This window comes from Epinephelus moara, chromosome 12 (genome assembly GCF_006386435.1).
Source record: "Epinephelus moara isolate mb chromosome 12, YSFRI_EMoa_1.0, whole genome shotgun sequence".
Classification (NCBI taxonomy): domain Eukaryota; kingdom Metazoa; phylum Chordata; class Actinopteri; order Perciformes; family Serranidae; genus Epinephelus; species Epinephelus moara.
In genome coordinates, this window is record NC_065517.1 from 19,858,247 (window position 1) to 19,874,505 (window position 16,259).

A 16,259-nucleotide genomic window follows, 5' to 3' on the forward strand; every position below is an offset into this window, starting at 1 on the left:
AGTGTGTCATTCTGTCAGTCAGTCATTCTGTCTGTCCCACGTTTTTTTTCTCACTGACGTGGTCAATCTATGTGAAACTGCACATAGGCATTGAGGATTGGCATAGGTAGAAGGTGACAAAGCTATCAATGGGTATGGACTAGTTAGTCAAATTTTAAACATTAATGCCGGCCTAGAATTTTACAATCAATGTATCTGTAGTTTAAAGATTTATAACATCAGAAATGTGGAGTTTCAAGCAGAGGGGTTGGACTTAGTTTGACAAACAGAAATTTAAAGATTGATAAATTAAATTAGATAAAATGTTTGTGCAAATTACACATCACAAAGTCAAGACTATTTCGTTACTTTCAAGACCTAATATTTATGAAACTGAATTTAAGAAATCCTAAGGTCATTTAACAACCTACAGACTTCCTGTTGTATTAGTGAATATTCAAATTCAATTTGGAAGTAAATCAAAATTTAGTTTTCATCTGTTATTTCAAGCAAAACAAAAAAAAAAAACCTGAAGATGCAGTACACTGGTTGTTATTGTTGCTGCCATGAAAGGCTTGGTATTTACATTTTTTTTTAACTGCGCTGATGGAGGGCTGATAAAGTGGGCTGGATAGAGAAAAAGACATGGAAGTCAACAAAGCCATACAGACAAACAAAGACAGAGAGATTATTGTCTATTCAGATCCCACATACTTACAAACAAGGCACGAGCGTCTTTCTGCGCTTCACAAAACCATGCAGCAAACAATATTACAACTTGATGCAGATATGCAGAGTAAACAGTGGGGGGGCAGAAACTAAAGGAGACAAAGGCTGAAAGAGAGACAGTGAAGAGGAAGAAAGCTGGTTGACAGTGTGTAGGTGGTTCATTATCGTCATCATTTGGAGAGGCTTTTTGTTGACAACAAGACCGACACTTGTCCTCCTCTCCTCCCAGTCTGTCGATCTGACTGACACATCTTTAAATAACACAAGCTCATTGGTTCGTGACTATCCATCTATCAGCTTCCGGTCTGTCCTTTACTGTTTCCACTTCTTTCTCTTTACTCCCATGTTTCCTTCTACCCTGTTTCTTCCCTTCCTTACTGTCCTTTCTTCCTCCTTACTTAATTCTTTCCATTTTTTTGTTCCCACTTTCCTTCTGCCTTCCCTCTGTCTCTGAGTTTCTCACTTTCTTCATCTTTCCTTTCCTCCACTAAATGAAAATACATAAAAATTTGAAGTCGTAACACAAATATTTTTTTGCATTCGCTTCCAAATTTAATCTAAAATTCCATCTCTACAGGAAACTTTTTATTTATCTTTTAATTCTTCGCAGTCAGTGCCTGAGAAGTAGATGTTATTGCAGCTTATTAAAGACACAGCTTTTTTTTCTCTCCCAACTATTCTAATTAAAACTTCCGCTTCTTTAACTCATCATTGGGAGAAAGTTCTGTAGTTGAAATAACGGGATCGTTACTGCAGCTCTGGCACACTGTGAACATGCACACATACACGCACACACACACCAACCTGCCTATGTGCCTGTTTGTATTATTTGTGTACTGTGCACACACACACACACACACACATACAATGTTGTTTAGTGATGTAGGAGATATAAACAGTTAACTAATAGTGTTGCTGCTTTGCTTATTGCTGCCATACATCATATCACAACCTGCTCATTATAAAGACATACAGAGAGGGGAGGGAGAGACTCTCTATCTGCATTTTTTATTGCTAAGTTCAGCATTTCTCTGCCAGCTGTGGCTGTTCGTGTGTGTGTGTGTGTGTGTGTGTGTGTGTGTGTGTGTGTGTCTGTGTGTGTGTGTGCTTTTAACAGCTTTTATTTACTACTTCATTTAGTGGTCTTCACTGTTGCAAAAGTCAATGACTTGTGGGAAAAGATAAATAATGCTGCAGACACAAATACATAAACACATACAGATTCATGCTCATGTGGGTCTCCTCTGGTAGTGAACGTTTCCTCCCAAAACAAAATCCATGTGTGTATTAAGTGGTAGGAACTCTGCTGGTCAATGCACTTGACCAAGGAGCCATCCAGAGTGCTGGAGCTTATTTTACTGCTCCCAAAGAATTTTCCATAACTTCAAAAATCAGAACCTCACACCATATACAGTCGTACAAATAAATAAAGGCAGATGTATTGTTAAACAGCTCTTTATTAGACTTTATCTTTGTGTGTGTTTGAGAACTTACCTCTATGATCAGGTCCGGTTGTGAAGTGACTCTAATGGCCCTTTGTTCTTGTTGGTCCGTAGTATATGACACAGTGTAGGCCACACTCCCTCCATAGGCTGAAAGCTGAAGAAAGACAGAAACAGATTAGAGAGGATGCACATGAGCGTACACAGGTAATGCTATCTGACTGATCTATAGGTGGCCACCTGTGCATACAGCTTACAAAAGGTGTTTCTGCAGAGAGCATACTGGTGTGGAAATCTACGGCAGCCCTGGTGATTCTGATGCAGTGGTTTTCAAACCTTTTACTAAGGTACACCAAAGGCCAAGCCAAAATCTCAAGGCACACCTGTATCTATATCTGTGCATAAAAGCTTCTATAACATGTGTTATCACTCTCATCATGACATAAGACAATAAAAATGAGAAAAAATAAGACAGGTAGCTTTCATGATACTGTCTACTGACGGTGGTAGGTTGTTTTTTGCTGGTGCTTTGTTGTAATTTTCTCCGTACAATAAAGTGATCCATTGTCTCACTCACAGCTTTTCCTTTTAAATGTTATCATCCCTCACACTGGCTGCCAATCAGGGTTTTAGATGTGTCACACACTATAATTCCCATGCATGAATGGTGACAAATAGATTCCTAATGAAGATTTTTAAAATTAAATTCAATTGCATTTTTTAGCTAAAGTTTGCCTCTTTTTTAGAAAATGGGTGCACACAACATACTGATACAGTCAATTAAACATTCATTCATAACTTTCTGTATAGGCCCAGTTGAATATTGCAGTGATAATGTGTGGTTATGACAAAATCCCACGGCACACCTGGATTGGCATCACGACACCAGTGTGCCATGGCACACCATTTGAGAACCACTGCTCTGGTTAATCAATGGTGACTAAGTCTGATCTAAATGGTTGTTGTAATACCCATTTCAGCCAGCTGAAGTGCACCACTACCACATGTTTTAAATATGACTTTCAGCATTCATGTTTTCTACCAGGTCAGTTTGCAGGCACTCTAAACACAAGGTACATACACCATATTGTGTGTTAGCAAGTTATGTAACATAACTGTCATGTCTTTCTTTTTCTAGAAATGTATGAACTTCAGCCTCTTGTGGCCGACATGAGTAAAAAAAAAAAAAAATCTTAAAAAAAGATAGTGGCGGGGTGTCCGGTGGTTTGGTGGGTGGGCGCCCCATGTGTGGGGCGGTGTCATTGTCATGGGTCTTTGCTGCATGTAAACCCCTCTCTCTCCCCCTGTTAACGCTTCATATCTGTCTTGTCATTAAAGGCAAAAAATCCCAAAAATACTAATACTAATACTAATAGAAATAAAAAAAAAAAAAATGATAGCGGCAAAACTCTTTTCCCATCTATTTCACAGATGAAATATTGACTCAGAGAGATTATCCTGGCAAAACCTCTTTTTGTTTCACCTGCTTTTAATTCTACACACGCGAGAGAGAACAATTTAAATCAAAATAAGAGAGCTTTTTTTTTTTTACAAGCATCTCATGCCTTCTGCAAAAACCCAATCATGTCAAATTATGGCTACAAAAAGTCCTTGAATCCCACTATAGAATTAACATCTTAAAGTGTAGAATATATTGATACAAAAACTGTGAGACCAATTTTTGAAGCTGTAAATGTCTGTTTCAAGTTTTATGTATGTATGTATGTTCTGTATGACATATACCGGCGAAACTACATTATGTAGATAGAAATGTGTCAAACACAACATAAATAAACAAATAACTCCCACGTGTACACAGTTCATTTCATGTGTATGTAAATCTTTTATGGCAGCAGCACTGCTGTAACAACTACTTGAACATCAACAGCTACTGCTTCAACTAATGATAGTGATTTCCTAAAAAATATATCTTAAAATGTTTCAAGAGTAAGGAGAACAAGAATTTGCTACAATCTTTGTTGTCTTGTGTGTTACGGTGCAGCGTTTCTGTCGAGTCCACAGGATGAGCTTTAGCTGGAGAAACGCTGCGTCGGCATGATCCTGAAATTTATTATTCTGCTCCGACCTGAACAGTAATGGGTGGGAGAGCAAGATAATAATGCCACCATAAAAACAGAGAGAGGGGGACACTAAGGAAGAAGGGGGAGAGGGACGGAGAAATAGAGCCCGAGAATGAAAGACACAGAGAGAGAGTGAGAGAGGGAGAGGGGGAGTAAGAGGTGGACTTAATGCCACTATAAACCTCTTCCATTCTACATCATTACTCTCAGTTCTTAAACCGGGAGGAGGAATCACCCATTTCACAGCTGACTGAAAATACACACTCACATACACACAAGCAGGCATGGAGGTGTACTTGGGTGGACGTTTTATTGACTAACACTTATTCGCCATCTAACCCCATTTGCTGATTTGGACTCCAGAAGACAGTAAAATCATAGTTTAAACCCACACTACACAGCCTACACACATCAGACACTTGTGCTGCTCGACCTCCTGCGCCATTAGCTCATCTGCACTCTACTATAGACTCTGCATCCACACTTGAGTCTCTCAGCTAGGGGTGTAACAGTACACAAAAGTCACGGTTCGGCTCCTACCGTGGTTTAGGAGTCACAGTTCAGAGTGTTAGTTCCACCCTGGCTTTATTTAAACATTCAGAGCACCAAGACATTTATCATCCAGGTGATCGGCACATCTGGGTGATGTGAGCATGCTGGATATGTTTCCACTCACACACCCTGCAACAGTGAAGCAATGCGGACACACAGTCCTTGTCGTGTTCTTGAAGTCAACCTATGGCCTGTTGTTGCTATGAGACTACAGCATGAGGGAAAGATAACTTATGTTACAGTTTGTAGCAATGGAGCTCAGAAAAGCAGCAAATTAGGATGGTTTTCTTCGTGACATCAACACGCCAACATGTCCGAGAGCTGCTGCGTGACTGGTTGTATGACTAACAAGACCAGACAAATTCAAGTCTCAAGTTTTATTTCACACCAGCAGAGGAATCACGAAGGAAAGTGTCTGGCAGTCATCAAGAGGGCTCATGAAAACACCAGTGGTCTTGTCAACAAAAACAGACCCTGGCCCACAAGTAAACTTTAATAACTTAATGCTTCATCAACACACTCTAATCACAGCGTAGGAGAACACATTGCTATCATCAGATGAGTGACAGCTTTGTTCAACTCAACTTCTGTAACCACTGTAACTTAAGCATAAAAGCATGGTGGAATTAGCAAATAAGCTAGCTAACTACCCAGCCACAGGTATAAAAGCAGTTTTGCAGATTTGTTCTTGGCTGCTCTCTCATAACTCATCATTGTACAACATATGAAACTCTTAATTTTCTTCCTCATCCATTATAAAAAGACAACAACATTGGCTGCAGCTTATTTTTGTTATCAAAATGTAGACATTGTAATCACGCTCACTATTTAAACCACTTTATGATACCTTTCTCCTCTCATTGGGCCTCATTCACTAATATCTGCGCAGAAATGTTCTTACTCTCTGCAAAAAATAAGTACTTGCGCAAAATCACCGTCGGATTCATGACACGTGCGTACCGGCCAATTTTGTTCTCACCACCGTGCGTATGTTAGTAAATCAGAACCATTCTAAATTGACAGGCGCGTGTCCGCGATCTGCAATCAGCATACTACCACGCCCCCATTTCTCCATATAAGGAAACCGCTTGCCTAGAGTTGATTCATGAATGAAGGAAGCGGTTACGCGAGGAGAGAAGTAGTAAATTTCACAGTTTGTTAGAAGCGATGGCGCCGGGTCTTACAGGAATGCCATGGGTCATTGTAAGATTGTGGAGGACACAGCATGCCAGGATGATCTTGCACACCTTCTCAGGGGTATAAAGTAGTTTGCCACCGGCCGTATCTGATCCAAACACATCCAACGGCCCTTAAGCACGCCAAAAGTGCGCTCTACGGCGCGTGTGTGGGCATGTATGTTATTATAGCGCACCTCTTGAGGGGTTTCAGGGTTTGCGTATGGTGTCATCAGCCATGTTTTAAGGCCATATGCCCGGTCACCCAAACAATATAACATTTTAACATTAACGGAATAGAGACTTACTGAAAATACTAACTTAAAACAATTGAAATAAAAGACTAGAACAAAAGATGCTCACCAACAAGCCATCCACTTCTCACAGCCCCTGCCTCCAAACGCATTCCCAATGTACTGTTTTGCAAAACCTGCCTCCAAACGCATTCCCAATGTACTGTTTTGCAAAATAAATGAGTCGTGGGTGCCTCCTGGCTAGCGGGCCACAGCCTTAAGGATATGGCAGTCAGCATTACAGATCATCTGCACGCTGATGGAGTGATAGTTTTTCTGTTCATGTTATTGTTAATATTTTAATTGTCACAATGATGAGGGTGAACGTGTGTCAATTTCATGGTAATTTAATCCATTTGGCCAATATATTAGTAAATTAATTATTTAAAAAAATGTTAAATGGTCTGAGGCAGTTCTAAATTTGTTCGCAGAGTAAGAACAAATTCGGGTAAGAAAATATTGATGAATCCCGGATTTGTGCGTCAAACGATAGTACGCACAGTTTAAGCACAGATTTGTGCGTACGCACTGTTTGTGCCCAATATCACTTGAGAGGAGAATAATTTATTATTTCCATTGAGGAGCCACTTGAAAAAGAGTTGGTAAGGGTTACTCCTGATAAAGAATTTGACAGATTACAGTTGTGAAGCTTCTAAGAAAACTCTTAAAATGATCTCATTTTCATTAGGCAGTTCATTAGTGGTAGAAAGCAATCATTTCAAACCCTCCTGAATTGTGAAACTAAAATAAAGCAACCAGCAACACCCTGTCAGAGGCTGCATGTGTCTGAGCTATGAGCAGTTTAACCAGAGAGCGGCTTCCATTACCAGCTGAAACCTTCTGAACATTTTTATAGTGGTAAACTTACACTGGATTTCACAAGAATGAACCTGAGACAAGAATAAGTTACAAAAATCACATTCTAAGGCAGTAGTGTTTTGTTTTAGCCTGGAAATCCAGACTCAAATCTAGAAAGATTTTGAGTCGTGCCGCCGTACGCAATTGGATAGCACGATAGCCAATCAGAGCAAAGAACAAGGTGACATATTCATTGCACTAAGCCCCATTTGTTTGCTGATCAGTGGGGCTAATTATGCTTTTGCCGTATCCCGTCAGCAAAACAGCAAAAAAGTTCTTCCTGGAAGCGAAGGCTTCTAGGGCAGTCTTCTGTTCCTCTCTCAAGGAAAAAGATAAGTGTAGCTGGCTTAGCATTTCTTCCAAAGCTAAATTGAATGGACGTGGTCCTTCGGCAGCTGCCATCTTGGCTGTTTACTTTTCGACTCCTATGGCACAGCGCTGTCGTCATCAAGTTACGCCCGCCCAGAGCCCGCCTCTGTCAGATAGACTGATCTGATTGGTCCAATAGGCGATTCAGCGGGCTCTGCTCATAGGGGCCAGATCCCCGTGCAGTGCAAATTGGGCATCTGGATTTCCAGGTTAGTTTTGTTCTTCTTTCCGACTCGAAAACATGTCATGACCCCTGAGGTTTGTCTGGTGACCACATTCAGGGAGTCCTGGCCCTCATGTTAGGAATTGGTAGTTTAGATCTGTAAGTGCGTAAGAGGTCTTGCATACAAAAGCTCATTTGTATGTTTGATCCTCATTCTTACAGTTGTGTTCAGTAAGCAGTCAGCGAGATATGAATTGAGAAGCAGAAGCAAAAGCTTCTCCTGTGTATTCTCACGGACACTTTTCACTGATGGAACTTGTACTTCTTTGTGAATGATTCTCTATCCACCATGCACACCTGAGTTTAGCAATTTACTTCCTTTGAAATTATTGACATTTCTCAGAAAAACTCATTTCTCTGACACCATCCACTCAACCTGGACAATAATCAAAGCTTTTGTCATGGCAACCTGATGTCCCATCCCTACCTAGAGGGAGAAGGATATAAAAGAAATACAACACAGGGAAGAGACAAGGCCGACAGAACAGCACAGCAGGAGAGGGGAAATTGTGGGAGAAGAGAGGGGAATTATGGGGAGTAGAAATGGTGGAACAATAAACACTCAGCCACACAGCTACAATAGACATCAGTCGGATCCCTCTGAGAGCTCCATAAGCCTGTTATTAACTCTATCAGTGGCCAGAATGAGAAGACCAAGACATAATCCTCCCTGTTAAAACCCTAATCAAGAACACGACACAATCTTCATTAAAGTGAACATTTTGTCATGGTCATGAGTATATCAGAGGTATACTCATTCAGCTTAATATGCGAGTAAAAGAAAGCAATTTGATATCCCATATCACAGCAATAATAATTACAGAAAAAAAGAGAGAATGTTGAACTAAAGTTGTTGAGATGGACATTTTGTGTATTACAGGTTTTGTTGCAGTCCATCAGAAGTTAGCGTGGATAGGATCATGTATTTGGTCTTGTGTGTCTGTCCCCAGCTAATCTGGCTGGACCAATCAGCCTAATATTTTGTGTGCATATCAATGACTGTATGTTTAAGAATCTCTTGTGATTGAGGTAATTTATAATTGTTAAAAACCTAATTTACTAACTGTCTTATACCGTCACTGGCTGCTGACTCCTCACTCCTCTCAACTAGCTGGTAGGGACCACAAGCTTTCTGGAAATCAGCTCAGCTAAAATCAACAAGCCTTACCCAATCTGTTGCAGGCCACATTTTGGCCTTCATCGTGACTAAAAAATTGACAACCATAGAAGAAGTTTGGTCTCATTTTGAACCAGAGCATCTGCGGATTAATTTAATAACTGTTATGTTATGATCCACTAAAGTTGGGCATGATACAAGATTAATTCTTCCCTTCTTTCGGTATCTTCACTGCCATCTTGACCATAAGGGAGCTTGGACGATTCTACCGGTCGCAGGTGCAACACATTCCGACTGCAACCTGGTTTTGTTCTGTACTTGGAGTGTATCAGGAGCATGCTTTTTGCCTGCCTGATTTTGTAGACTTATACATTTTGTTGATTTTTATTCCTTGATATTTGTGCTTTTATCGTAAGTAAGCAAGCAGGCTATGTAGTTAAATAGTTTCTTTTTTTTTTTGGCCTATTTTCATTGTGTTTATAGTTATTTCCTACTTGTGCTGTAGCAAGATTAGACTAGGTTTACTAAAAAACATTCATCCTCCTAATAAAATTGTATCTGTACATCATGTATAGTGCCTGTTAGCAGGAGGACTCGATCTGCTCTGTAAAATGCGGTACAGCTCCATCATAATTAGCCTCAACAAGGCATTTATGTTCTTTGGATGCTTCTGAAACATGTTGTGGTGCGTCTGCTGAAACAGTCGAGAGTGGCCGCGAGCAGCCCGGATGGGCCCCTGGCGGAGATCTGCACTATGCTAAGTGCACTTTCCTAGCTATATGCACTAATACAAACTAGGGCTGTCAAAATTGCTCAAAAATTACGTTCGAATATTCCTTCTAAAAAAATAACTCATAGGTTCGAACCATTCGAATATTTTTTTTTCCGCATTATGTCCACAAGAGGGCAAACTAATACAAGGAAACATACTTGTATATGAAACATAACTACCTCTAGGTATTTTTATTTCAACATAAACGTCTTTGAAAACATTTACATACCTACACATTAAAACACATAAAACAATTATCTATAACATTACGTTATAAACGACCGCGGACCTCTCGCTCGCCCCCCCTCTCTGACCCGTGACCACACCGCCCGCGGAAGCGCTGCGAATAGCCTCGAAGCACCAGACCGTGACCGGCTCGTGCCCTGCAGCAATCGTTTCGGCGTCTGGTCTATTTTCTGCGCGAGCTGCGAGCGAATGTGTCAAGCCGGGTGACGGAAACAACAGCTGGGAGCAGAACCGCTTGTCGACCAGCGTGGAGAAATGCGCGTCTGATGCCAACGCCCACTTGCAAAGAGGACAGCTGCGGTGGTGTTTTTTTTCTCTCTCCACAATCGAATATCAATTTTCACATTCGAAGGTCCATTTTTTTTTTCAAATTCAAATTTAAATTCGAATTTAGAATATTCGTTGACAGCCCTAATACAAACGTCTGTCCTCAAAATCACTGAAAATTCTAGGACTAAAATACTGATGAACACTGCAGTGACATACATCCTCTTGGTTACTCTTAATCACTTGAAGTGAACAGGAAGTGGACACACAGAGAGAGGAGAAGAAACTAGAGACTGGAAAAGAAATGTAAAGGAGAGACCAGGCAGGAACAAAAGATGAGACAAAGTGCAGCAGGAGAGACACACAGAACAAGGATAAAGTGAGAGGGGAGGAAAGGAGAGAGGAGAGGAAACGAGGGGAGATTGAATCATGAGATTGAATTTGCTGTCCATGCTAAGGAGTGGGTTTGGCGAGAAGAGGTGTGAAAATGAGTCACTATCGACCTCAGTCCTCCTCCAGGGTTCCCACCAGAGCCCTGATGTAATATGACTTCTCCAAAACTTTAAATAACCAAATCAGAGCATTTTAATGACCTACAAGTGTTAGCCCGTCCTGATTTTAATACTGTTGTTATTCTAAAAAGGTCACACTTCTGCTCTAGTTTGAAGTTGTGCAGGGAAGATAATTACATAAAAAAATGTGTTGGAAAATATATATTCTGGTATGTTCTTGTCAAAATACACTTTTATTTAATTTCCCAGTGTTTCCTCACATACACAGAGAATACGCCATTTTTGGTAGATACTTTTTTAAACATATGTTAAATCAGCTGTTGTAAAGTTGGTGAAGACAATTCGAAACTTATAAACCAAGCATTCCCTCAGTCTCTCTGCCAATCACAAGTACGTTACCTCACATAAATCACTGTATAGGAAGCTGAAATAAATGACCAGCCTCACAGGGTCTAAACTGACAAAATGTTTACTGACACCTTGGAAATCTCGGTAACAGTCTTTTCAATCCTGAGCTCTCCAACATCCCTTAACACAGTGGCACTTACAACAGTAAACACTAACGTCACCACTGTCAATATAGAAGTATTTAACAGAACAGTCTCATCTTGAGGTCCACTCTGGAAAACATCAAGTTGATCATCGAGTCTGCCCAGATGTCATGGAATCAGAGATTTTACTCCTTGGTACTTTAAGGACTTCTTGTCCATGTATGGGAATTGATCAGATATTATTGATACCAAGTCTGCTAATCAGTCTCATTCTTTATCACTTCCCTTATTGATTCCCAATCAATTTTCTTTGATCGATTCTTTCTTTGATTCTTTGCAAACTGGTCAAGTTGCAGTTTCAGTTTACATCTATGTCTTTCCAGACTTATGTGTAGCAATGACAGCTGACAATGTTTCAAATATGGATGTTGGAAATGACAAATTCTAAAACATGGATGCTTCACGCACACCTTTAACCCTATACAAACACCACAGGTTTAAGGTGAACACCAAAGTTTAAAGTCACCAATGCAGTATCCGACCAAATGTCTCCCCTGAGTCACTGTGCTGAACAACAGCCAGAAAAGTGTCTTTGCACAACATTATGATGTCACACTGAAACTGACCTTTGTCCTTTCGGATATATAATGTCATCACTTTATCTTATCCTTAGACATTTGTGTGAAATTTTGTCATTATTAGCAAATGAATTCTTGAGTTATGGCTAAAACATGGATTGTGAGGTCACAGTGGCCTTCGATTTTTGACCACTGGAATCTAATCAGTTAATCCTTGAGTCCAAGTGAACATCTGTGCCAAATTTGAGGAAAGGCCTTTAGATACCTTTAGATACCGCCTTCACAAGAATGAGACGAGCTAGATCACAGTGACCTTGACCTACAACCACCAAAATCTATCGATTCATAGGTGAGTCAAAGTGGACGTTTGTGCCAAAGTCTATCAAGGCACTCTTGAGGTATTACGTTCACAGGGATTGGACGGACAGACAGACGGGCAACTCCAAAACATAATGCATCCGTCCACGCATTTCACCGGCGCAGAGGCCTACACGGGTTTTCAGCTTCAATGCGACCATGTCACTCGTTCAGCCTTTCTTTGCTCATTTTCCCTCCCTGTGCAGCAGGCATTAATGGGGGAGCTGATTGGTGAGTTGACCTGGACTGATCTAAAATGGTTGAAGTTAGAGAATATTTATACAGCATTCACTTTCATTTAGGTTTTCTAAGCTCTAAGCCCTACTGTGTGGCGCATTACAACACAGGATATTTACCCTTGGAAACAAACATGCTGCTTGATTGGAAAGCAGTGGCACTGTTGCGTAGAGTGTCAAACACATTGCTTTCCTGGAATTTGAGCCCATGTTGCTTAGAAAGATGTTTCGTCAATGCAAAACTGTCAGAAAAACAGGCCGGCATCAATAAAAGGAACTGATAAACTCAGAGGTATATGATTTTGGTTGGAACTGGTTCTCAACAGGAACTGTCCATGGTAGCTTAAAAGTTGAGACTCAAAATTCATTATTGTGGCATTATTTATGGATTTGAATTCCTTAACTTGCTTAAAAAAGAAAAAATCAGAAATTCCAATCTACTAACGACAATTGAGTGGTGATTGAAAGATATCTATTAAACAGACCTTGAGCTAGGATTGTCCAGCAGTTTCCAAGGCTAAGAATGAACACTGAAACTCAATTGAATTCGTCTCTCTCCCTTTATGTATTTGTCCATGTACACATAAAATTGAGGGCAAGTTAACACAAAAATCAAATCACAACAGTATCCCCTCAGCTTTCATCATAATTTGTTGTCGTTTTACATGACAAAGAACAAGTTTTTTGTGGATTGACGTATCCTCATCACTTTGATCATTTGATTTTATACAACAAAAATAAACAGAAACATTAGACATTGTTTGTATTTCCTCATCTCATACACTGAGGAGAAACTGTAGAAGCAAAGTACCACAACTAGAATAAAACAAATTACTGATTATAGGGAGTAATGACATTACTTACATTGGGAGCTATTAGTATGCAACTTTCTTTTGTGCCTACCACATGCTAGTTTCTACAAGAGAAATGTGTTTGCCAATCTGCATTCGCACGCCTGTTTGCTGTCAATTCTTGGGAGTACAAAAGCAAGCGACGCTCTCTTCAGGAGATTGGGCAGAGAGAGAGGGGGGGACAAAGGAAATCATCCTTCAGGAAATGAAAACCAGATTGTCACAAAAGCTTCAGAAAACAAACTCCTCGAAAATGACACACACAAACACACATGCAGGCATACACAAGAACACACACAAATACCCAGCGAAACAAAGACATATACACACACAGAAACTTAGAAATATAAACGCACACACACACACACACCTGGGTCGCCTCTCTGATGCCTGTGGTTGTATGCAATTGGAATCGGGAGTTTTCACTCTCTGTTTATCTACCGGTTACACACACAGATGCACACACAGACAGAGTGTTGTTGTTTCCAGCAGTGGGGTCAGATTGGCTCCAGATGGACCAATAGACAGTGGAATGCTGAGCAACATAAAACCAAACTGACCTTGTGAGTGTGTGTGTGTATGTTGGAAAAGAAAAAAGAAAGTCCTTGTCGAAAAGTAACAAAGCCAAAAGTCCAGTCTGTCAGTAAAACACTGGGGTATGTCCAAGCACCACCTTGTTTGGTTTCATGTCTTCAAGGACAGCCTCATTTTTAGTTGTTTGTGCTGCATCAGGCTTGCGGGTGGGAGAGGGGTGCAGAGCCAATATTGTGCATTCAGACTTTCTCCTGGTGTAAAGGGACACCAGCCAGTTTGGTTGCTATCGGGCCATTAAATGGCCGTTATCAACCGTTACAAGCATCATAGATGTGGTTCAGAATGGGGTTGCAACACCTACTATTAGGCCTCTCCTGACTGTGATAAATATGACGGGAACAAAGGAGGACATCAAGTAATTAAAGTTAGTATGAACAGTGAGAAGGTCTGTGACAGGAGGGAGAGGTGGTGGAGGGGTTAAACAAATATAGGACTGTCACCCAGGAGACCAATTTATGCCCCTGTAAACAGTAATCCATCCATAACATAAAATTGTAATGTAAAGTCTACACAAATGCCCGAGATTGTCAAATGACATTAAAAAAAAAAATTGTGCTCACTTGACATACAAACTCATCCCTTGTGAGCTTGACATATTTTTTATGTTAAGACAGCAATTTCTGAGTTTCAAGTTAATTTAAATAAAATGTATAAAGTTGATTTTGCCTAATTAGTTTAAAGCCAATAAACAACACTATCATTGTCCACTTAACATATTGTGGTGTGTTGTTGCTAAATGGGTGGAGTTTCCCTGCACGCTGTGAGACAATGTGTTTAAGGCCAGAAGGCAAAGAAAACTGTGTTTAATTGTGTTTTAAATCACTCACGTTACCGTGGTTCTAATGGGTTACAAGTTAATGTTGTGGTAAAAGACATTCTGCACCAGGAGTTAAGTTGTATACACAGTTAATGACCTCCCGCCTGTTTGGGTAGGGTAGAGTTTCTAACATGAAGCTGTGCTGAGGTGAGATAAAGAGCATTTCCTGGTTCAGAATTCAACTCTTTACCTTTAAAGTTATGTTAAAATGATATAATATTCCTGTCAGACAAGGGTCATGTGACATTTATTTTGCATCTGGTGTACTTAGAAGTTTTATGTTACTGTATTGTACTAAACCAAAAGTTGTGAGTGCAAGCTGTTTCCAAAAAAATGTTAAGTTGAGTGAGTGAGTGAATTGGGGTTTACAGTGTAGTTTCTGTGCCTAAACCTAACAATACTGCCACCATTTCACAATGTTGGACATGTAAACAGCCATTTAATGGACTGAGAACAGCCTTAGAACCTAACAGTAGGTGTGTCAAGCCACTTCATACCAATATCTATATATGAGGCTACAAACCACAGGTAATGGCCATTTAATGGGCTGATACAATCCAAATCGGGTGCAAACATTCTGTCTGTGGGGTTGCTTGCTACCCATGGTCCCCAGGATCTTAAGTGGAAATTAGTTGTAAGCATAATTGGCCAGCCAACTGTCACTTTTCCTGGAGTGGGAGAATGTTTTGGCAGCTGTGCGATGGTCCTGCTAGCACGATGGAAAGGTACTTGCTTTGGACTCTGTGCCTCAGCAACAACCCAGGGCCAAGAGGTCCACCTCAGTTGTTTGCAGTGTGTTTGGTTGGGGTCAGTCAGGGGGTATGAACCCTGAGTGGGTGTTGGCAGATAGGAATGAGGCAGATCGGTTGTCAACTGGTCGTTTAAGGTGCTCCGCATGGGGTTTGCCCTCAGATGAAGGTTTGGGGTTACAGGCAGTCACTTGATGAGGTATTTTCACTTTACAGCCTTAAGGAGATGGGAGTGGAAGGGGGTCGAGGGCTGATAATGTTCTTGATTAGGCCTATAAACATTTGTGTATACATGCGAACAGTGAGCATGTAGGTGCATGGTCACATTCATACAGTTATGCACATGCATTCATTTTCCCTCATGCACTTAGGGTGAGGTTTGGGTCAGGACGATTTGATTAAGATTAGGTAAAACAGCAGGCTAAGGTTACAGTCTGCATTTTTATGTACATATGGTCCAGATAACAGACGTTTCATTCCAGTACATTTTACTTTTTTTACTTTATTTTTTAACAAAGTGCTGCAGGAGAGTGAGCACAGAAACTTTTATGTATCTGTGCCACTTGAAAAACTGAAGGAGGAAGCAACATTGTTGAATTCTGAGGTGGTTGTGTGCAGGACTATGACACAATAATTATCACTGCTGGTGGCAGAGGAGAGAAGGTTAGATGCACTGAAACTCCGTATGCACATCTCACCCAGGACGATGACTAAGAGCAGCTCGCTCATTTGTTTCCAGCCTCTTAGAGACGATCAATTATTGTTCTGCACTCCCACGGCTCGCTGACTCTTGAAAGTCAACTCCAGCAGCTTGCTGTGTATCAGACTTGAAATAACAAACAATGGTAAAATGATACCTTATATTCAACACAGACCCACCAAGTGCAGACTCTGGGATCAGACTTACACATGAACTAGGGACATCAACAGTCAATCATTAATCAGTTAACAACCAAGAATATTTTTTACGC

General features: G+C 40.6%; 1 protein-coding gene across 5 annotated transcripts in view; it reads right to left on the minus strand.

Moving 5' to 3' along the window:
• Positions 1-16,259, minus strand: part of lama2 (laminin, alpha 2) — a 322,377-nt gene that overhangs the window by 177,714 nt on the left and 128,404 nt on the right. For all 5 annotated transcript variants that reach the window (XM_050057581.1, XM_050057580.1, XM_050057578.1 and 2 more), the window contains exon 15: positions 2,203-2,307. In XM_050057581.1, coding sequence (XP_049913538.1) covers positions 2,203-2,307 — 105 coding nt within the window. The remainder of the gene's footprint in view (positions 1-2,202; positions 2,308-16,259) is intronic.